Below are 22,242 nucleotides of genomic sequence, written 5' to 3' on the forward strand. Positions count from 1 at the left end.
AGCCAACTTGACACAACTGTGGGAAGCATTGGAGTCAACATTGGCCAGCATCCCTGTGGAACACTTTCGACACCTTGTAGAGTCCATGCCCCAACAAATTGAGGCTATTCTGAGGGAAAAAAGGGGTCAACTTAATATTAGGAAGGTGTTCCTAATGTTTTGTACGCTCAGTGTATATAAACAATATCTAAAGAAATCCACACCCTCTCTCTCACACACACACCCCTAGAGTATATGCAGTATAAGCAAATTCAATGGAGACTGGAGAGTAAGTCATTTTACAGCTTTTCCATCTTTCTCTGATCTTAAACATGTTCAAATCTTAATAGTTGTCGGGACTAATATATATATATATATATATATATCAAAACAATATCTAAAGAAATCCACACACACTCCTAGAGTATATTATACAGCATAAGCAAATCCAATGCAAGTCAATGGAGAGTGAGGCATGCTACAGAATTGTCCCTCTTTCTCGATCTCCCTCTCTCAAGCACACGTGTGGACACACATACCACAGATATACACACATCACAGGAGGCTGCTGAGGGGAGAATGGCTTATAATAATGGCCAAAACGGAGCAAATGGAATGGCATCAAACACATGAAAACCATGTATTTGATACCATTCCGCTCCAGCCATTACCACGAGCCCGTTCACCCAAATAAGGTGCCACCAACCTCCTGTGACACACATGCTCCCACACCCATGGGGTGCGCAAACAAACACACACACACACACACACCTGGAGGGAAAGCCAACAGTTCTGAATTGATTTACAAATACAGGTCTTTGAAGCTAATCTTGTTGATTCTGATGTCCTAACTGGTTTCTTTGATTGAATGTTTAGTTTGTGGGAACTGTAGAATTGTTATTTTTTACCTTTAGCTGTGGAATAAACGCAATCAGTCATGATGTTTTTTTCTGATTGTCAATCACTTCAAAAAGGTGCTCCTGTAGGTTCCCCACACGCAGTGGCGATTTTAACATGTAAATCTTGGTGGGGCAAAAAAAGTTTTTTGACGCATGCCAGCAAAGCCACTACACAACACAAGACTAAACAATACATTAAATTCAGCCTCATTTACTGCCTTTAAAAAAAACATAGCTGATATGGCCGACTTGCTTAAACAAATGTGGCTTCTACTGACAATTGAGATGTACAAACTATGGCATAAGGGGACAACGAGTGGATAAGAGGCAATCCGTAATTTCGATTTAAGACATTAACGAGCGAGTTAGGACGGATGTAGTCAATCTAACTATTTATTCAGCACTTTTGAAATGTACTGCGACAAAATTCAGAACATGGGCCGTTCTTACAGTACTCTCCCTGTACATCAAGTCAGAACCATATGATAAATAAAGGGGGCATATAAGCAGACAATGAAAGCTCTTACAATATTCGATGATGACATTTCTCTGAAACAGGCTATAGGCTACATGTGCACCACCAAGTCAGAACAGTAAGCGAAATTAAGAGGGGAAAAGGGAACAAAGTATTAGGGTGAGGCATATGGGCTACTAACAGCTTACTACACAACATACACTTAGTATTACTTTTTTAGCTACAGTATACATATCTCCCTGGTATGTTACATCATTTATGCAGCAGCATACAAGACATTTTGGACTCACCTTGTTGTTCTGTGCTCACTTTAACAGGAAGGTGGCGTGGCGGTCCTTCTTGGGCAAATTTTGTCATCAAAGATTTATGGTGCTTTTAAGACAACTGGGAACTCTGGGGAAAAAAACAAGTTTGAATCATGATGACGTCAGTGATCTTCAGGTCTGTGCTCTAGAAAGAGGCCAGAGTTCCCGACTTGCAATTCCGAGTTGGATGACCGTTCAAAACGTATTTTCCCAGTCGGAGCTCGTTATTTTCAGAGTTCCTAGTTGTCTTGAACTCACAGAAGTCAGATTTCCCAGTTCCGAGTTTCCAGATGTTTTGAGCGCGGCAGAAGTCATGCTGGATTGATAGCATGGCCAATGTTGAATGTTTATCCTTTTAAGCTTGGAAAAGAGACCCTTAAACCCAGACTTGGGACCACACACCCACTCCACTGAATAGCAGGCTAGTGATTGCTTTGCAGTGCTTGCAGTTAGCCACTGATTCCTTCCAAACCACTCATTGTTGAATTTGCGATTTCCAACTTGTTGTATAATGTTTGTGTCCAAAGGCCGATGAGCACGATACATTTTATCTATAATTTCTCTTCATTATTTCTCTTCATATGACAAGGATTGAAAAGGATTTGCCAGTAGATTGTCGACTTGATTCATGATGATGACTGCTAGCTTGGTAGCTAAGATTTTGAAAGTATGATGTTGACATGATCAGTCCAATTAAATATACTGTAGATATAATGTGATTTGACGTCATTTTATCTGTGGCCAATGACATTGAGCCTTCTTGGATGGGCACTTCTAATGTAACTCTATGGCAGCACTCAAGGGGCTTGAATTTTCAAGCTCTACCCTTAGATTTGGCTCGTGAGGTAGTGTCCCCATGAGTGACAGAACACTGAGCCAATCACGGCGCAACTAGAGAACATTACCAACTCCTACCCTCCGTATCAGTGTTGCCAACTTAGTGACTTTGTCGCTATATTTAGCGAGTTTTCAGACCCTTCTAGCGACACATTTTCAAAAAAGCGACTAGCGACAAATCTAGCGACTTTTTCCGGTGTTATTGGAGACTGACGTGAAAGCACGTATCGTTCTTACTCTTCTCAACGAGCAGCGGGTGCTGCTGTGGGCCCCACCCCCATCCCAAAGCACTCACAGGCGGCCCAGTCCTCGCGCAGCAGTCCCTCTCCGCTGCAGTCAGAGCAGGAGATGTTCACCCCTCCGCGTCCAGACTGAAAATGAATCGCGCATGCGGGAAGCCGCCGCTGGCTGATCTGGCCCTGGCTTACATTCAGGGCAGGATGTAAATGTAGGGTGTTTTTTACTCACTTTTTGTTTCTCCCATGATGTTATTCCACTCTCCTACAGTGTCCATCACAATTACATGCACATGGCCAATTATGCAAATCAGGTGATGATGTCATTTAGCGACTTTTAGGACAGCCAATAGCTACTTTCCTTACTGAGGAGATGGCAACACTGCATCCGTACAGAAAGCACTGAGCTAGGCTGAAACACCTGCATTTTGGAGCTGCCTTTCTCAAGAAAGCAAAAAAGAGACCAAGTTTGTATGCAGCTATATTAACGTAATGGTTTTATTAATTTTTTTACATTGTTTGCAAACTGATATGTGACAAGTATTAATGTCAAAATAACATGCAAAACAGGCAACCCAAAAAAAGGTGGGGCTCAATGACGGGTCGCCACTGCCCACAGGTCAGCTGTTTGCTCACACGTCACCCTCCGCAATTACTATTAACCCATCCGACTATATGTGATAAAGTGAAAATCTGAGGCTCGCACCAAAACTTAGCTGCAAATACAGAAAATGCGCTATAGGATACAGTCAACGAAGGAAGAATGATTTTTCGACAGGGGGTGCAGGATTTTTTTTGCTGCCTGATTTAGATATGTTTCTGCTTATAATTTCCTAAATGTTTGTAGGCTATTTGTTAGTCAACATGTCTATAATTAGATACACGTAGCTTCTCTTTTGTCATTATATGGTACCCTAGAAGACTAAATAAACCCTTGCTCAACAGAATAATGTAGCCTAATAGATCGATAGAATGAACGCTCAGTAACATCAGTAACGCTTTCTCTGTCATCTTTCGCAGAGCAAAGACGTTTAAGGACTGAGGAGAAAATACAATAACGCAGAAAAAAAGTTTATATTTTTTGTGCAAAATGACCAAATGACATCAGTTTGACTGGTTGTAAGGAAAAAGAAAGCTGTGAAAACAACCCAAAGTGTTTCTGATAAGATTTCAGTTCGGCTTCGATGCATATATTATATGGTTGAAATACACTGCTCAAAAAAATAAAGGGAACACTTAAACAACGCAATGTAACTCCAAGTCAATCACACTTCTGTGAAATCAAACTGTCCACTTAGGAAGCAACACTGATTGACAATACATTTCACATGCTGTTGTGCAAATGGAATAGACAACAGGTGGAAATTATAGGCAATTAGCAAGACACCCCCAATAAAGAAGTGGTTCTGCAGGTGGTGACCACAGACCACTTCTCAGTTCCTATGCTTCCTGGCTGATGTTTTGGTCACTTTTGAATGCTGGTGGTGCTTTCACTCTAGTGGTAGCATGAGACGGAGTCTACAACCCACACAAGTGGCTCAGGTAGTGCAGCTCATCCAGGATGGCACATCAATGCAAGCTGTGGCAAGAAGGTTTGCTGTGTCTGTTAGCGTAGTGTCCAGAGCATGGAGGCGCTACCAGGAGACAGGCCAGTACATCAGGAGACGTGGAGGAGGCCGTAGGAGGGCAACAACCAAGCAGCAGGACCGCTACCTCCGCCTTTGTGCAAGGAGGAGCAGGAGGAGCACTGCCAGAGCCCTGCAAAATGACCTCAAGCAGGCCACAAATGTGCATGTGTCTGCTTAAACGGTCAGAAACAGACTCCATGAGGGTGGTATGAGGGCCCGACGTCCACAGGTGGGGGTTGTGCTTACAGCCCAACACCGTGCAGGACGTTTGGCATTTGCCAGAGAACACCAAGATTGGCAATTTCACCACTGGCGCCCTGTGCTCTTCACAGATGAAAGCAGGTTCACACTGAGCACATGTGACAGACGTGACAGAGTCTGGAGACGCCGTGGAGAGCGTTCTGCTGCCTGCAACATCCTCCAGCATGACCGGTTTGGCGGTGGGTCAGTCATGGTGTGGGGTGGCATTTCTTTGGGGGGCCGCACAGCCCTCCATGTGCTCGCCAGAGGTAGCCTGACTGCCATTAGGTACCGAGATGAGATCCTCAGACCCCTTGTGAGACCATATGCTGGTGCGGTTGGCCCTGGGTTCCTCCTAATGCAAGACAATGCTAGACCTCGTGGCTGGAGTGTGTCAGCAGTTCCTGCAAGAGGAAAGCATTGATGCTATGGACTGGCCCGCCCGTTCCCCAGACCTGAATCCAATTGAGCACTGGGACATCATGTCTCGCTCCATCCACCAACGCCACGTTGCACCACAGACTGTCCAGGAGTTGGCGGATGCTTTAGTCCAGGTCTGGGAGGAGATCCCTCAGGAGACCATCCGCCACCTCATCAGGAGCATGCCCAGGCGTTGTAGGGAGGTCATACAGGCACGTGGAGGCCACACACACTACTGAGCCTAATTTTGACTTGTTTTAAGGACATTACATCAAAGTTGGATCAGCCTGTAGTGTGGTTTTCCACTTTAATTTTGAGGGTGACTCCAAATCCAGACCTCCATGGGTTGATACATTTGATTTCCATTGATAATTTTTGTGTGATTTTGTTGTCAGCACATTCAACTATGTAAAGAAAAAAGTATTTAATAAGATTATTTCATTCATTCAGATCTAGGATGTGTTGTTTGTGTTCCCTTTATTTTTTTGAGCAGTGTACTATCTATCAGCTTTTATGATGCTTTTAGGATGAAGACAGCACCTTTACAGATGGTATCTGACTGAGCATTGCATTCTCTCAAGATGCAGATATAAATAAATCATACTTCTCCACTCCTGTTCCCAAGTAAAAATGTTGCCTACATTTTGGTGTATCATTTTACTTCAAGAAATGCTTAATTCTGCAGAAGTTATTATTAAGGCTATGTAAGAGGTTATAGACCTACAGTCAGTGTCCAGATTTCAGTTTCCATTTAACCCATCTAAACAGTAGGCTACAGTTCCATTTACATGCCATAGGCCTAGTTGAAGGCCCGTGACTGTCGAATTTGTATAGTGCCTCACTATCATCACACATAACATAGCTGGCACTGCTATCATCCTCTTTTACCACTTCACCAAATATTTAACAAACATTACTTTTCTGGCCCTCCCTTCTCTTTATTTTCATCTCTCCTTTAGCAGCTTTTGTTTTATTGAATTAAACTTCGACAATGTCCCTTTTGCCTTTGTGGATTTACATTAACTTTTTCTGCCCATTCCCAAAAGCATTATTTGGCGATTGGCGCATACAGTTAAGCCCTACAGTTTAGGTTTATGCACTAATACCAGGTAGACTAAAATAATGAAAGAAAAACCTCAATATACTGTAGCCTGTATAAATTGCACAAGAATTATACATTTATGGATTTTTAAAGATATTGTTTCTTTTTATTCAACCCGCCACCCACCCGCCCTTCAGCCACACAATATTTAATGACCCTAAACCCGTCTGCCCCGTGGATATAACCGCAGGTTCTGCAGGTTATGAATCAACCCGCGCATCACTAACCTGCGCACATTCGTCCACTCACAAAATAATTCCAGCATCCAATCCCCAACAGTGCACTGTGCACCCGCAATTTGATGAATGACATTCTGCGATTGTCATTAGGCCTACAACTGAATTGATGAGTCCACTTTTGTCCACACGCGCCTCGGTTCTCAGCCACTCATCTCCATCTTGTCTATGCGCATCTCGGTTCTCGGCCACTCATCTCCATCTTGTCTATGCGCATCTCGGGTCTCGGCCACGCATCTCCGCCTTGGCAAAAGGTAATTGTTCTCCTCTAACCACAACGTAAGTTGGAGCGTATACCACCGGGTTTTAAGTCAATTCGCTAATTTTTATGTGGCTGACATGCGGGAATGTTAAATAATGGTGTAATAGTCTATAGTTTTATTGCCATTTTGTGGTAATTGTGATATGCTCACGTTTTACTGGTACGGCATACCCCCACTATTTCATACTTCCAGTGTCATTCTTAAAATGTCAATTTGGCCTGTGTAGACACTTGTACTATGCTGACACCAAATGTCATGCATTTACACCAAACAGAATTTGTTCAGTGGTGCATTTTGATATTGACATGAATGGGTTAATGAAAACACGCAGAATAGAGTGCACCAAATGTATGTCTAAAAATATATTTCTTTATTTTCAAAGATAGCATGTTATCCAAATTGATTAATAAATAATTCAATATCACAAAATTTATATCCAAGCCGTTTCAGAATGTCAACTTTTTTATTAATTTATTTTAAAACAATATTAATATGTTAATCTTATTTTTGATGGTATACACAGAGAAAAAAACAAGCCATACAATATTCAACTGTGCAACACCAATTTGCTGAACTGAAGAAAATAAAAACCTCAGCTCCCCCAATAAGACACTTCAATAATGTGTTACAAAATACTTCTGTTTGTTTTACTTTAAAATCATGTGACATTCATACATACATACATACATACATACATACAGTATACATATATATATATATATATATACACACAAACACACACACACACATTCAATCTATTTGACATCTTATAAATTAAACAACTATAATCTAAATGTACATTCTATAATACAATATTTTCAATTAGTTTTCTGCAATGAAATGGCTTATGTACAGTACCAAGTTCTGTTTTGTTTTTGTTTTACTTCTTCCTGGCAAATGTTATACAGTGTGCATTCATGGACTCTCCACCCCATATACTGCAAGGATGCGCAGTCACCTCTAAAGGTCACAAATGCAAAAATCAAAGTCACAAAAAGATTGACACTTGATGAAGAAGCCATTAACATAAAAATATAGTCAAACGGTGAAACAAAAAGTGTGTTTTCTACTGCTGGGGAGACAGATTCAATAGAATCAAAAAGAGAGAAACAGTACCATTTGATCTAGTGTAGCAATCACAATTAACAAACACATACCAATAAACATGAACATTTGTATAAACTGAAGCAATACATAGCAAACACACAATGGCTATCAGTATGACCTCAAAACTTCAAAAAAAGAAAATCATCTGTGGAACTGGGTTCATGGAAATTGAATAAATGCCTGTGGATGCAAATGGTGGCAACTAAAGCACATTCTTTACATAAGATGGAGGATAAACTACAGTTAGCTAGAGAACACACTGGACAATTGTGAGTCCATGGTTTGCTCTTATTATATGAGCTTGATCATTAAACACACTACATGTTCCTTCAACCAGCTTCAAAAGGCAGTTTACCATATGATTGGGCATTGAGCACATTGAACCAACAACTGAGTTTTGTTCTGAATGATAAGGTTGAGTGGAGGCCAACCTAGGGACACATTTTGCTGACAATCAACAAACAGGATTTGAAAAGGATTGGGTATTTTAACAAGACTGTTTCTAAACAAATCTGCATGTGGGTCTTGAATAGTCACTGTTGTGTCTTTAGAGTAATAACGCACTAACACAGTAACTACGTTGAAACAATGTGTTGCTCATATCACTTTTTTAAAAAATTACATTGGGCTGACCCCAGCAAGAGGCCAACAAGTTTTACTGAATCTAATCTGGCCCCCTTTCCTGATGCCAGCATCACTCTGAGACCAGTTGACCTGTCTTTTAGTGTGGATTAAGTAATTCTAACAAAGTCTTTAGCAGATACAAGCTGTACCACAGTAAAGACACTGCTGATATTCATGGTTGAAGGAATGTTAAAGATATTTTCATACAAAAATATTTCCATTTAATTCACATAGTACATTAGTTTATAGTATACAACTATATCTCTTCTTTTTTACATGAGTACATACTTGTCTAGAAACAATTTCAACAGAATAAATCATTTTTTCAAAATTAACATTGCACATAATAAAGGGTAAAACGGCACATACTGTAAGAATTGTAGAACTTTGTTTGATCTCTTAAAACAAAATGAACAGCACCAGTCTTCGTGAGAGTGACTGTGACCGATGAAGTGATATGTAGTATTATTTGAAGTGGTCAGTTTGATTGTCATATACATTAGTGGGCCATTTGTCTCTGGTTAGTATTTTGTTCATACACAGTATTTCTAAAATCACCAGTGTATGGACACAATTACTCATACATGGACAAATACACTTTTAGTCTCTCTAGTCATTCTGCTGAATTGCAAAGATTGACTACCAAATATAAACAATGAAACTGTAACCAGCAAATTCTGAAAAGTACAAATTCTTAATGTAATACTGAGAATATTTGTTTCCACAGATAACCTGAGAAAAAAATTACATTATGAAAGCATACATAATCAATGTAAGAAAACTACAATATGTCTTCCTAATCATTGCAGCATCTGTTACACTTGATACAAAACAATGAGTCCTTGGGTGATTTGGGCAACAAACTACCGTTATTGTGCTGTTAGTAGTTTATTCTTGTGAGCCAGTTAAGGCATTAAGACCTTATTGTCTTATCTTTAAATGCCTGATTAAAAACGCACCCAGGAGAACAGCTTAAATTTGTTTAGAAATATATGGTAAATGAACAAACATGCTATGGTAGTCTACTAATAATGTTCGCTCTTTCCATTAAGGTGTGGATAAACAATATGAAGCCTGATTTTTATGAATTATTGAATACAAATGTTGCCATAATTAAATTGGTACTATTCTTCGTTTTTAGAAAAAAATTCTAAATATTTGAATCTATAATTAAAATAATAGTCATTGTATGAGGACATTGTTCCAGTTGCTGTGTCAGTCATGAAAATGATTCCCCCCCCCCAAACATGGGACTAATATTGTTGAGTGGTGAATATACTTAAGTGTTTAATAATGATATCAACTATGTCTGGGAGTGGCTGACTGAATGTTTGATGAAAAAAACGACATGTCCAACATCAAAATGAATCCCTTCCTTTACATTTCCTTGTGGGAGAAAATATTATGTTTTTATAGGTTTGTAAAACTACTGTTTCATAACAGTCTTCCTATGTTACATACTTTTTTTATGCAACAACTGCACAGCAAAACCCTAACCTACAGACACATAAGTGTTTTTCATGTGAAATGAAGTGAAATGAAGATGCAACTTTGAAGGAGTAAATGCTCACTGCATGCGTTTACTCTCTGGAAACAACAGGACATATGGTATGAACACAGTGCAGTCAGTGCACAATTAGACTCACCTAACAATAACCTCTCTTTTTGTTGAAAACACATCTGCATGAAAACACACAGCAGCACGGTTTTCCTGTTGATTACTTTGATAGTGTTTTCCATCCAGCAGTGTCATGATGAAATATGACGAATAAGCATGGCCCCCAGTAGCTCTGTGGAAAGAGATGGTGGTGCAGCGAAGCGCAGCCCTTCAGCACACTGACTCCTTTTCCATTTCCGGGAGAGCTGTCGCCTTGGGGGCCACCCCCTGTCCAAGCAGCCTCTGCCTGTGGTTCAACCCAGCATGTGGTACAAAAAACGCTTTGTCTAAAAAGGGTGGCTCCTTATCAGAAGTAAGGTCACCACAGGCATATTTTCATTTATGTTTTTTTTTGCTGTGGAAACAAAGCCAAAATGGCTTCTTAAACAGTGAAGAACACAGCACAGCATGGTACCAAATATGCCTCTCTGTGTCTTCTATGCATCCCATAGAATTCTGCCCCCGAACCTGTGACAATACGTTTCAGGGAATATCTCACCACTCTGTTTGTGTCTTCGGTGCTACTGAGTGAGCATATTTCGGAAGTCTGAAAGGCTGCCAGTCTGGTTTTGGGAATATTGGTGTTGTCGTTGTTGCTGCTGTTGTTGTGGTTGTTGTTGCTGCTGCGGTTGTTGTTGAATATAACCCACAGTACCTTGCTGTGGGACATTAGTGGTGTGGAAGAAAGCCTGAGTGGTTCCACTGTGTAAGAGTCCTTGGGGCTGCATCTATCAACAGAAAGGGATCAGGGCATAAGTGAGGTGATACTAGTTGTACAGAGTGAGCCAAACCCCCCCAGCCCAAGGCCTGCTATCACACTACTGCAAGTAGTAGGACTACTACTGTACCTGAAAGAACTGCTGGGGCTGCTGCAGCTGCAGAGAGTGCTGGCAGGCCTGCTGCTGAGCATGGTAGGCGGGCTGGGCCTGGTGCGTGATAAAGCTGTTGTGAGGGATCATGATGGAGGACGTGAAGACGGGAGAGGGGACCAGGACAGCGTTGCAGTTCACCTGCTGCATGGGGAACGATGGGGTCATCATCTGCTGCTCCAGGGTGTATCTGGGAAGGGATGGGTGCAATCAACAGGTCAAATATGTTTACTATGTAATAAACTGAGTGTACAAAACATTAGGACAGAGTGACCAGGTGAACTCAGGGGAAAGCTATGATCCCTTATTGGTGTCACTTGTTAAATCCATTTCAAATCAGTATAGATAAAGGGAAGGAGACAGGTTAAAGAAGGATTTTTAAGCCTTGAGACAATTGAGACATGGTTTGTGTATGTGTGCCATTCAGAGGGCTCTATTTTCAGCTGGCGTTAAGGCGGCGCTAGTGTCAAATGCATATTAATTTGCAATTTTGTCATGTAAAAACTGGTGCACTGGCATTTTCCGCCCTAACGCCAGGTTCAGTAATTTACCTGTCTTATATCAGCTCGCTTGAGCTCAGATGGGCAGGATGGAAATATTTGAAGTGTCCTTAAATACATAATTTAAGGACACTTCAGGGGCGGCAGGTAGCTTAGTGGGTAAGAGCATTGTGCCAGTAACCGAAAGGTCGCTGGTTCTAATCCCCGAGCCGACTAGGTGAAAAATCTGTTGATGTGCCCTTGAGCAAGGCACTTAACCCTAATTGCTCCTGTAAGTCGCTCTGGATAAGAGCGTCTGCTAAATGACTAAAAAATAAATAAAATAAAATAAACATAATCCAAAGTGCTAATGTTAGGCAGCGCTGATAGGGATATTTAAGACCAACCAAAAGCTGGTTATGGCATGAATTTTGACAGCGGAAAGGCAGCCTATCCAGTCGTGACACACACTGCCCATATGCGCATGGAACAAGAGTAGCCTAATTTGCTTTTGGTGCCTGTATAATTAGTATTTAGAAACATTTTGTCCTGCCCAATGCAGTTGCGAAAAAGTCAAGACTGTTGATAAAGGGTTTGGATCCTGAGACTGCTTTGAAATAAATCTTAATCTCCAAAGCTTTATTAAAACATCAAGTTTGAAAGGAGTAAAACAGTGAGATGACATTCCCTTTTTATCTATGCATTGTAGGGAGGCCCGTTATTTTAGCCATGCAGGTCCCGTTTTGGACGTGCGTAAAACCCCCTCCATGACGTAAGCTACGTGTCCATGGCCATCATGAAACGAGCGATGAGAACCTCTGTACCATTGAACCTCGTATTTAGAAGTTATTTTCCTGTGACCCTAGGCCTACTATAACGAAGACTGGTTCAACAGCAATGAGTCTTTATCCAGGCGATTTGATGATATCATTACATTTTACATGTATTTATTGTTGTTATAAAAAATTTAAAATAAAGATTGCTTGATTTTCATTTAATTTTATTAGAACCAAACTTAGTAGAATGATTCACCTTCCTGGTTTTATGGTGACAACTCTGTGGCGTGCATGCAATGCAACTCCTGGAGATGTGTGAATACGATCTGATCTGTAAACTAGTTCCGATTATGTTCATAAAACATATTTGGGAGCTGTATAAAGGTGAGTGGACATTCTCCCTCTCTCTTTATATTGGATCCAGCTACTGTGAAAAGTTTTGATGTGCGTAGATCCCTCTATAGTCAGAGTTGTTTTATTATGATATGCCCACGGGAGAAATTATGATGCCTGTAAGTGTGACATAGCCTATTTAAAACAAGTTGTTGTTTCGTTTTGTTTCGAATTTCATTTTTTGCCTAAATTCTATTTTTAGGCCTTTTCAATAATTAATTTAATCTTGCTTATTGACAACGTTTGCCATGTCCATGATCAGCCATAATGCAATTTACAGTAGGCCTAGTCCCTATATCAGAGTGAATGCTATTGAAGCCATGCAATTACTTAGAACAAGTGGACTGCAAATGGGTTCTAGTTAATGTATTTAGCAAAGATAGGTCTACATTTTGTTATTTCGTTTCTGTAAGACATTTAACAAACTATAATGGACTAACATTGGAATTGGAGTTCATTCAATGAATAAAAGACCGTAAATACACAACTTGAAGCAACCACATATTTCGCCATGGAGCACGTTCTGATTGGCCAGTGAGGTGCCAAGCCTCGACACACCCACAACTTGTTATTTGTAATTTATTCTGTACATAATGTTTCTGCCACCGTCTCTTATGACCAAAAATAGCTTCTGGATATCAGGACAGCGATTACTCACATCGTATTGGACGAAGATTTTTCTTCAACGAGTCGGACGCGAAGGATATCCTACAGACACCCGACAAGGCCCAAATCCCCATCAATCACATGAGAAAGAGAGAGATATCGTGGACGTAGGTCGGGGTGCCTTGTAAGGATCCGACGGCGAGCGAGTAAACTGCCTCTTCCATCAATCCTATTAGCCTATGTTCAAACATTTGAAAATAAATTAGACGACCTAAGATTACGTCCCGTTGGTTATCCTACCAACGGGACATAAAAAACTGTAATATCTTATGTTTCACCTAGTCGTGGCTGAACGACGACATGGATAACATGCAGCTGGCGGGATATACGCTACATCGGCAGGATAGAACGGCTGACTCCGGTAAGACAAGGGGTGGCGGTCTGTGTATATTTGTAAACAACAGCTGGTGCATAAAATCTAATACTAAGGAGGTCTCGAGGTTTTGCTCGCCTGAGGTAGAGTATCTTATGATAAGCTGTAGACCACACTATTTACCAAGAGAGTTCTCATCTATATTTTTCGTAGCTGTCTATTTACCACCACAAACCGATGCTGGCACTACGATTGTACTCAATGAGCCATATAAGGCCATAAGTAAACAGGAAAACGCTCATCCAGAGGCAGCGCTCCTAGTGGCCGGGGACTTTAATGCAGGGAAACTTAAATCCGTTCTACCTAATTTCTACCAGCATGTTAAATGTGCAACCAGAGGGGAAGAAACTCTAGACCACCTTTACTCCACACACAGAGATGCCTACAAAGCTCTCCCTCACCCTCCATTTGGCAAATCTGACCATAACTCTATCCTCCTGATTCCTGCTTATAAGCCAAAACTAAAGCAGGAAGCACCAGTGACTCGGTTAATAAGGAAGTGGTCAGATGACGCAGATGCTAAGCTACAGGACTGTGTTGCTAGCACACACTGGAACATGTTCCGGGATTCTTCCGATAGCATTGAGGAGTACACCACATCAGTCACTGGCTTAATCAATAAGTGCATCGATGACGTCGTCCCCACAGTGACCGTACGTACATACTCCAACCAGAAGCCATGGATTACAGGCAACATCCACACTGGGCTAAAGGGTAGAGCTACAGCTTTCAAGGAGCGGGATTCTAACCCGGACGCTTATAAGAAATCCCGCTATGCCCTCCGACGAACCATCAAACAGGCAAAGAGTCAATACAGGACTAAGATTGAATCGTACTACACCGGCTTTGACGCTCGTCGGATGTGGCAGTGCTTGAAAACTATTACAGACTACAAAGGGAAGCACAGCCGCGAGCTGCCCAGTGACACAACCCTACCAGATGAGCTAAATCACTTCTATGCTCGCTTCGAGGCAAGCAACACTGAAGCATGCATGAGAGCATCAGCTGTTCCGGATGACTATGTGATCAAGCTCTCTGTAGCCAATGTGAGTAAGACTTTTGAGCAGGTCAACATTCACAAGACGGATTAGACGGATTACCAGGACGTGTACTCCGAGCATGCGCTGACCAACTGGCAAGTGTCTTCACTGACATTTTCAACCTGTCCCTAACTGAGTCTGTAATACCAACATGTTGCAAGCAGACCACCATAGTCACTGTGCCCAAGAACACTATGATAACCTGCCTAAATGACTACCGACCCGTAGCACTGACGTCTGTAGCCATGAAGTGCTTTGAAAGGCTGGTCATGGCTCACATCAACACCATTATCCCAGAAACCCTAGACCTACTCCAATTTGCATACCGCCCCAACAGATCCATAGATGATGCAATCTCTATTGCACTCCACACTGCCCTTTCCCACCTGGACAAGAGGAACACCTACGTGAGAATGCTATTAATTGACTACAGCTCAGCATTCAACACCATAGTGCCCTCAAAGCTCATCACTAAGCTAAGGACCCTGGGACTAAACACCTCCCTCTGCAACTGGATCCTGGACTTCCTGACGGGCCGCCCCCAGGTGGTAAGGGTAGGTAACAACACATCTGCCACGCTGATCCTCAACAGGGGCCCCTCAGGGGTGCGTGCTCAGTCCCCTCCTGTACTCCCTGTTCACCCATGACTGCATGGCCAGGCACGACTCCAACACCATAATTAAGTTTGCCGACGACACAACAGTGGTAGGCCTGATCACCGACAATGTTGAGACAGCCTATAGGGAGGAGGTCAGAGCCCTGTCCATGTGGTGCCAGGATAACAACCTCTCCCTCAATGTGATCAAGACAAAGGAGATGATTGTGGACTACAGGGAAAAAAAGAGGACTGAGCACGCCCCCATTCTCATCGACGAGGATGTAGTGGAACAGGTTGAGAGCTTCAAAGTTCCTTGATTTGATTCGTTTATTCATCAAAACCCAGCACTTTCACGCCAATGTCAGCAACTGCGCCGATAATTGTAGTAGTAAAAATAGCAAAAATAATTCTCACACACCCATGAACCTATAGCGCTACCGCCTGCGCTTAGATTTACCATTGCGTTAGGTTTGTTAAAATAGAACCCAGAGGGTGATGGGCCAGACAAAATATTTAAGTGCCTTTGAATGGGGTATGGAAGTAGGTGAAAGCCACACCGGTTTGAATGTGTCAAGAACTGCAACGCTGCTGGGTTTTTTACGCTCAACAGTTTCCCGTGTGTATCAAGAATGGTCCACCACCCAAAGGACATCCAGCCAACTTGACACAACTGGGAAGCATTGGAGTCAACATGGGCCAGCATCCCTATTATTTGCAAAGAATCACACCATACCCACATTTTAGCACTACTGATCAACATACACTGAGTGTACAAAACATTAGGAATACCCCCTTGTAGAGTCCATGCCCCGACGAATTGTCCATGCCCCGACGAGCTGTTCTGAGGGCAAAAGGGGGTGCAACGCAATATTAGGAAGGTATTCCTAATGTTTTGTACACTCAGTGTATGTTGATCAGTAGTGCTAAAATGTGGGTATGGTGTGATTCTTTGCAAATAATAGTATATCATGTGTTTTAAGTACGTTCAGTTCATATCAAGGATATGCATTAATTTTTCCCAAATTTCACTGCATGTACTACATATAGGTCAAATAAACAACAGTGTAAAGAGAGTCAACATAATGTATACACACATACTTACTTGGTTTGCTGGATGGCTGTGTTGCACTGGGAAGCCTGGGAGGTAACACTGCTATCAGGTACGAGGGTCTGCATTGGCTGGTTGAGCAGCATGCTGCCAAAAAGAAGAGTCTATGTAATTCTCAAAGCTAATACTCCAACCTTTCAAAAAAAAAAAAAGCCTCCTGGGCCATGGGGACAGACTGCACAAGCTGTTATTTTCTACCCTTGATATATTTATTTATCTCCCAAACACAGTATTAGTACAATGGACCGGACAAAAGGTTTCGTGACTCTAGGAGACTATTACCTCTCCAATGTAACCCTAACCTTTTTCTTCTAACAAAATTTAATTTCAACCTTTCATATCAAGTTACTTTCTTTTCAAGGTTAGAGTAAGCAGGTGTTAAGCAGGTGTTCTTTAATTTGGAATTCATACAATATAGATATGATTTCAACTTCAACTCGTAAAGCTTTGTTTTGATAATATACAGCTTCCCATGTCAATGTTTCCCAAAATGTACTGAGCTACAAGTTGCTTCAATTCAGACCAAACTAAAGGCTGAGTTACACTGACCAAGACTTTCGACAACATGTTCTTGAAAATAATTCTGCAACAAGAAATCAGACTGAGTGGTTTACTGTCTGTAGGGCTCACCGTAGCTGTCCCTCTTGGCTAAACTCAGTGTCTGAGTGTCTTTGGTTTGCGTCCTGCAGTGGCCGTGCGCTCGTCTGCTGAGAGAACATCATGGGGTTGCTGTAGAAGGGCATGGTCAGGTTGGTGTGGGTCTGTACCGGGAGACTGACCGCCTGCATCTGCCCGCCTGCACTCCTTATCAACCTCTGCTGCACCTAAAGCAACAACAACACTGAAACTACCACCAGGTTGACTACAGTCATGCAAAAACCACTTCCTTGTATATTTTAACAGAATATTACCCTGCTTACTCTATACAAAGTAAATGTTGAAAGCTATTTGGATAAAAGTACAGAGGGAGAACTTGGGTACCTGAGGGGAGGGTGTGCCTTGCTCTCTGAGGAGAGAGTGAGGGGACGAGCCATGGGCTCCATGAAGAGGCTGTTTGGAGTGGCTCGAGGCCTGCCTGATCACCCCAGACTGGCCCTGCTGCTGCTGCTGGGCTGGCCTCCCTGGACCCTGCTGCTGAGGCTGTTGCTGCTGCTGCTGCTGTTGGACCTGACCAAAATCACTGTGGACCGGCTGCTGTAACAACATCTACACACACACACACACACACACACACACACACACACACACACACACAGGAGGGATTAGCTACTGTATCCACTTTATGACATTTGGCTTAGGTTTAGGGATTGTTTTATGCAGGGCGTCTGACTAGTGGTAAGCAGGGTTACCTGGAGGTTAGCCAGCTGCAGCTTCTCCTTGATGTCATGCAGCTCCTGTTGCTGAGTCTTGATGTCCATCTGCAGGATGCGTGTCCTCTCCTCCAGCTGCTCCTTGAGCTGGTGCATGACACCTAGCTGAGGCTCAGGGGGCTGCTGCTGCTGGTACATGGACTGTTGCTGCTGCGGCTTCTGTTGTTGTTGTTGCGACTGGAAGAATAGGATACACAGCCATCATGATAAAGGCGGTTCACAACACAGTACCATGCATGGGTCATGCTCTGGCAAAAGCCTTTTAAGCTGCCCACACACATTTTCAGAGCCAAGGAGGGCTCTACAGTAGTTCAGAAATACAGCACTCGATAACTCAAGGATCACAGAAATCACTCTCACAATCATTATAGCTTGATTAGCACTTCCAGCTCTTTTTGTTTCCATATCATGCAGATGTAGGATATGCTTTTACTTGGCCTCATTTCAGATGAGTGATCATCTTGAGACAATTTCAACATACTTGAGAATAGTAGTTTTGCATCTACACTGAACAAAAATATAAAGGCAACATATAAAGCATTGGTCCCATGTTTCATGAGCTGAAAGAAAGTACAAAAAGCTTATTTCTCTCAAATGTTGTGCACAAATTTGTTTACATCCCTGTTAATGAGCATTTCTCCTTTGCCAAGATAATCCATCTGCATGACAGGTGTGGCATATCAAGAAGCTGATTAAACAGCATGATCATTACACAGGTGCACCTTGTGCTGCGGACAATAAAATCTCACTCTGAAATGTGCAGTTTTGTCACAACACAATGCCACAGATGTCTCAAGTTTTGAGGGAGTGTGCAATTAGCATACTGACTACAGTAATGTCCACCAGAGCTGTTGCCAGAGAACTGAATGTTCATTTCTCTACCATAAGCCGCCTCCAACGTTGTTTTAGAGAATTTGGCAGTACATCCAATAGGCCTCACAACCGCAGACCACGTGTAACCGCGCCAGCCCAGGACCTCCACATCCGGCTTCTTCACCCGCGGGATCGTCTGCGACCAGCCACCCGGACAGCTGATGAAACTGTGGGTTTGCACAACCAAAGAATTTCTGCACACACTGTCAGAAACCGTCTCAGGCAAGCTCGTCTGCGTACTCGTCGTCCTCACCAGGGTCTTGACCTGACTGCAGTTCGGCCCACCTTCGATGGCCACTGGCACGCTGGAGACGTGTGCTCTTCACAGATTTCAACTGTACAGGAAACCGAGATGGCAGACGTGTATGGCATCGTGTGGGCAAGCGGTTTGCTGATGTCAACATTGTGAACAGAGTGCCCCATGGTGGCGGTGGGGTTATGGTATGGGCAGGCATAAGCTACGGAACAACAAACACAATTGCATTTTATCGATGGCAATTAGAATATACAGAGATACCGTGACGAGATCTTGAGGCCCATTGTCATGCCATTCATCCGCCGCCATCACCTCATGTTTCAGCATGATAATGCAAGGCCCCATGTTGCAAGGATCTGTACACAATTCCTGGAAGCTGAAAATGTCCCAGTTCTTCCATGGCCTGCATACTCACCAGACATGTCACCCATTGAGCATGTTTGGGATGCTCTGGATCGACGTGTACGATAGCGTGTTCCAGTTCCCGCCAATATCCAAGAACTTCGCACAGCCATTGAAGAGGAGTGGGACAACATTCCACAGGCCACAATCAACTGCCTGATCAACTCTATGCGAAGGAGATGTCACGCTGCATGAGGCAAATGGTGGTCACACCAGATACTGACTGGTTTTCTGATCCACACCCCTACCTTTTTTTCAAGGTATCTGTGACCAACAGATGCATATCTGTATTCCCAGTCATGTGAAATCCATAGATTAGGGCCTACTGAATTTATTTCAATTGACTGATTTCCTTGTAGGAACTATAGTAACTGAGTAAAATCTTTGAAATTGTTGCAGGCAGGTGACAGACAGGAGAGAGGAAGACTAAACACCCACCATTGCGGAGTGCTGGCTGCAGGTAGGAGAAAGAGGGATGCTCAGTTGGGGAAGGAGGTCAAAAGAGTTTAGCCCCAAAGTCTACAAGGAGAAGGACAACAAAAACAGAGACAGGGAGTTGAGCAGGAAGCTACTGCCGGGCTAATGTTGGTTTTTCCACCGGCTAGTTCATAATGAGGTGAACTGACCTTTGCACTACTGGGTGCGAGTCTGGCCGAATTCTCCTCTGTCCCAGCGATGGATGCTGACTGCCGTGATGGTGTGCAAGCATCTGTGTACCGCAAAGACGAGTTGGCTGCTGGGAAAAATGTATCAATAGGTACCATAGAAGGTTAAGCATACTTCATAATTAACCATCTAAATAAATAGTATACATTAAGTAAGTGTGTTGTGGTGCAGAGTTTGGATTAGGGTGAGAGTGGTGTTGTATGGTACAGGGTTCAAGTCGGAACGGACTGATTCAGTATGGGGTATTTGGGTTATCTGGACAAAGAGAGCAGCAGGGGGACTCACATGCTGAGTCAGACAGGGTCGTGTGGGAGGACTTCCGGGAGCTGTGGGAGGACACTGAGCGTGCCCCGCTCATCCTGTCCAGTCCAGGGGGGTCCAGAATGGGACAGATGTCCAGGTACACCTCCTGAGCCTCGAACACACAGGATAGAGGAGCATTAAGTACTGACAGAACCAATAACAAGATCTGGGACACATCTGCTTTTACCCCAGAATTCACACAACAATGCCTGACACTGGATAGCGCCGTATTTGCATGGCAATTCACCATCCCATTCAGTTCTGAACACTGACATAGGAGTGGGAAGTAAAGCACTACTGTACATGATTGCTACAATTGGAACTCGACTTGGTAAAATGGCTATGCATTATGAAATTTGAATACTGTATGTTATTGTAACATTCTTTATGACTCATTATTTATATTTGATCCCAGAGTCTCTTCTTCATACCTTTATGGATGATGAAGTGGCCATCTCAGGTGATGTCTCCTCCAAGCCAAACTCTCTCCTCCTCTCCGCTCGCACCTCCGCATAACTACAAGTCCGTGAAAGAGTGCAATAGAAAGATCAAATGTCAAATGATCTGCCCATAAATCAAGCTTTCCCATCATATTCATCCTCAATTTACAATATCAAATGACAGACAGATACCACAGACCCCTAATGCAGTAGATAAGGTTCAATAGCTCTACACTAGACTGATCTTGATGAACTATAGGGAGGTGATAACTTTCTCACCCTCATGGGGCGTCAGAGTATACTGTACCAAACATGACAGAGAGAGACAGAGGAATTAGGTTTACCTGACGACTGTGTGAGTGCACACTATGAACTCTGGCTTGGAGTTCCACTGGTGGTATGTAATGTAGTAGTGTGTCTGGAGCCAGATCCACTGCTGACCCTTGGTCAGAAACCGATAGTAGCAGGATTTACCCTTCCCAAACTGCATTACTGTGAAGACAACACAACACAGAGGGATATTTTCAGCAGTCAGGCATATACAAACCACTACACCACACTGCCCTAGTTCACAGTGTACAAGGTAGGAGATGTTTGCGTCATCCTAAAACATCAGGGCAGGGGTGAAAAACTCTAAGCAGCCTCATTGTTCCAGGCTTTTTATGCACTTTGGTGAAGTGGAAATAGAAATGTAACTACAGCGGGATGACCTATTTTTGTGAAATGGTTGCCTGGATCCTGTGGTAGTGAGGCAGGGCGAGAGAGGGTAGGAGAGGGGGAGGTGAAAGAGAGAGAGTAGAAAGTGGAGAGAGTTGCTTACATTGCTTATGACACTGCGCTATTAGCTCCAAGTCATCCACATGATAGTAATCATAGCCAGAAGTCCCAAGAACTTCAAAGGGCAAGTAGCCGATGATTGGTGAAGCTCTGGAAAGAGAGAATAATCAAGATATTAAACAACTATGTTTTATGACAACAACAGACTGGTTAAACAGGGACAATAACTACAGTATTTATTTTGTCGGAATGTACCATTTTATAGCCTGGAGAGTATAACTTGATTGATAATTCCATAACTACCTTGACAAGTACATTGAAAAATACATAAACATTACGATTAAATAAACCTAACAAGTCTGTATTGTCTCAAGCACACAGGGCAATAGAACCTCATCTTATGCATACTGATATGACACATTGACAGAATATCACCTCTAAATTGGTTAGGGCTGAGCGAGTGTGACGTTTCTCATGCGGTATAATCACAGCTATGATTATGACATGATTTTGTCTCACTTGATGCATTTCATTCATCAATGCTCAGTTAAATCCACTTAGCCTAGGCCCCCATAATCCAAATTCAGAATGGCATGCAGGTCACATTATGGAGGCAGCCATTCTTGTAACCCAGCGCAGAGCACAGTAGTTTGGCAAGAAGCTGTGAATGTCCAATTATAGTTCAGCAGAGGACAGGACGTACAATTTCCTCCCCTGGTTTTACCCAATAATATATAAACCCTGGATTGCTGATGCTATGTATTGGCCAATGAGAGGCTTTGAAGCCACCTGTCGGCCATATTGGCACTCCTCAGAAGCAGCAGTCCTCCATAGGAATGAATGGA

General features: G+C 42.8%; 1 protein-coding gene across 3 annotated transcripts in view; it reads right to left on the reverse strand.

Moving 5' to 3' along the window:
* Positions 1-7,019: 7,019 nt before the first annotated feature.
* The window catches only part of LOC121579921 (neuronal PAS domain-containing protein 2-like), a 62,349-nt gene continuing 47,126 nt past the window's right edge, over positions 7,020-22,242 (reverse strand). Inside the window, exons 11-22 of one of the 3 annotated variants that reach the window (XM_041894918.1) lie at positions 21,441-21,547; positions 20,965-21,112; positions 20,612-20,696; positions 20,163-20,292; positions 19,838-19,944; positions 19,650-19,730; positions 17,660-17,857; positions 17,292-17,516; positions 16,941-17,134; positions 16,305-16,397; positions 10,857-11,067; positions 7,020-10,736 (exon numbers count right to left, since the gene is read on the reverse strand). In XM_041894918.1, coding sequence (XP_041750852.1) covers positions 10,530-10,736; positions 10,857-11,067; positions 16,305-16,397; positions 16,941-17,134; positions 17,292-17,516; positions 17,660-17,857; positions 19,650-19,730; positions 19,838-19,944; positions 20,163-20,292; positions 20,612-20,696; positions 20,965-21,112; positions 21,441-21,547 — 1,786 coding nt within the window. In that variant the 3' untranslated portion in view covers positions 7,020-10,529. Of the gene's footprint in view, positions 10,737-10,856; positions 11,068-16,304; positions 16,398-16,940; positions 17,135-17,291; positions 17,517-17,659; positions 17,858-19,649; positions 19,731-19,837; positions 19,948-20,162; positions 20,293-20,611; positions 20,697-20,964; positions 21,113-21,440; positions 21,548-22,242 lie in introns of all 3 variants that reach the window. The other 2 variants (XM_045224349.1, XM_045224350.1) reach the window with 2 other exon arrangements.

Source organism: Coregonus clupeaformis, chromosome 13, assembly GCF_020615455.1.
Source record: "Coregonus clupeaformis isolate EN_2021a chromosome 13, ASM2061545v1, whole genome shotgun sequence".
Taxonomy (NCBI): domain Eukaryota; kingdom Metazoa; phylum Chordata; class Actinopteri; order Salmoniformes; family Salmonidae; genus Coregonus; species Coregonus clupeaformis.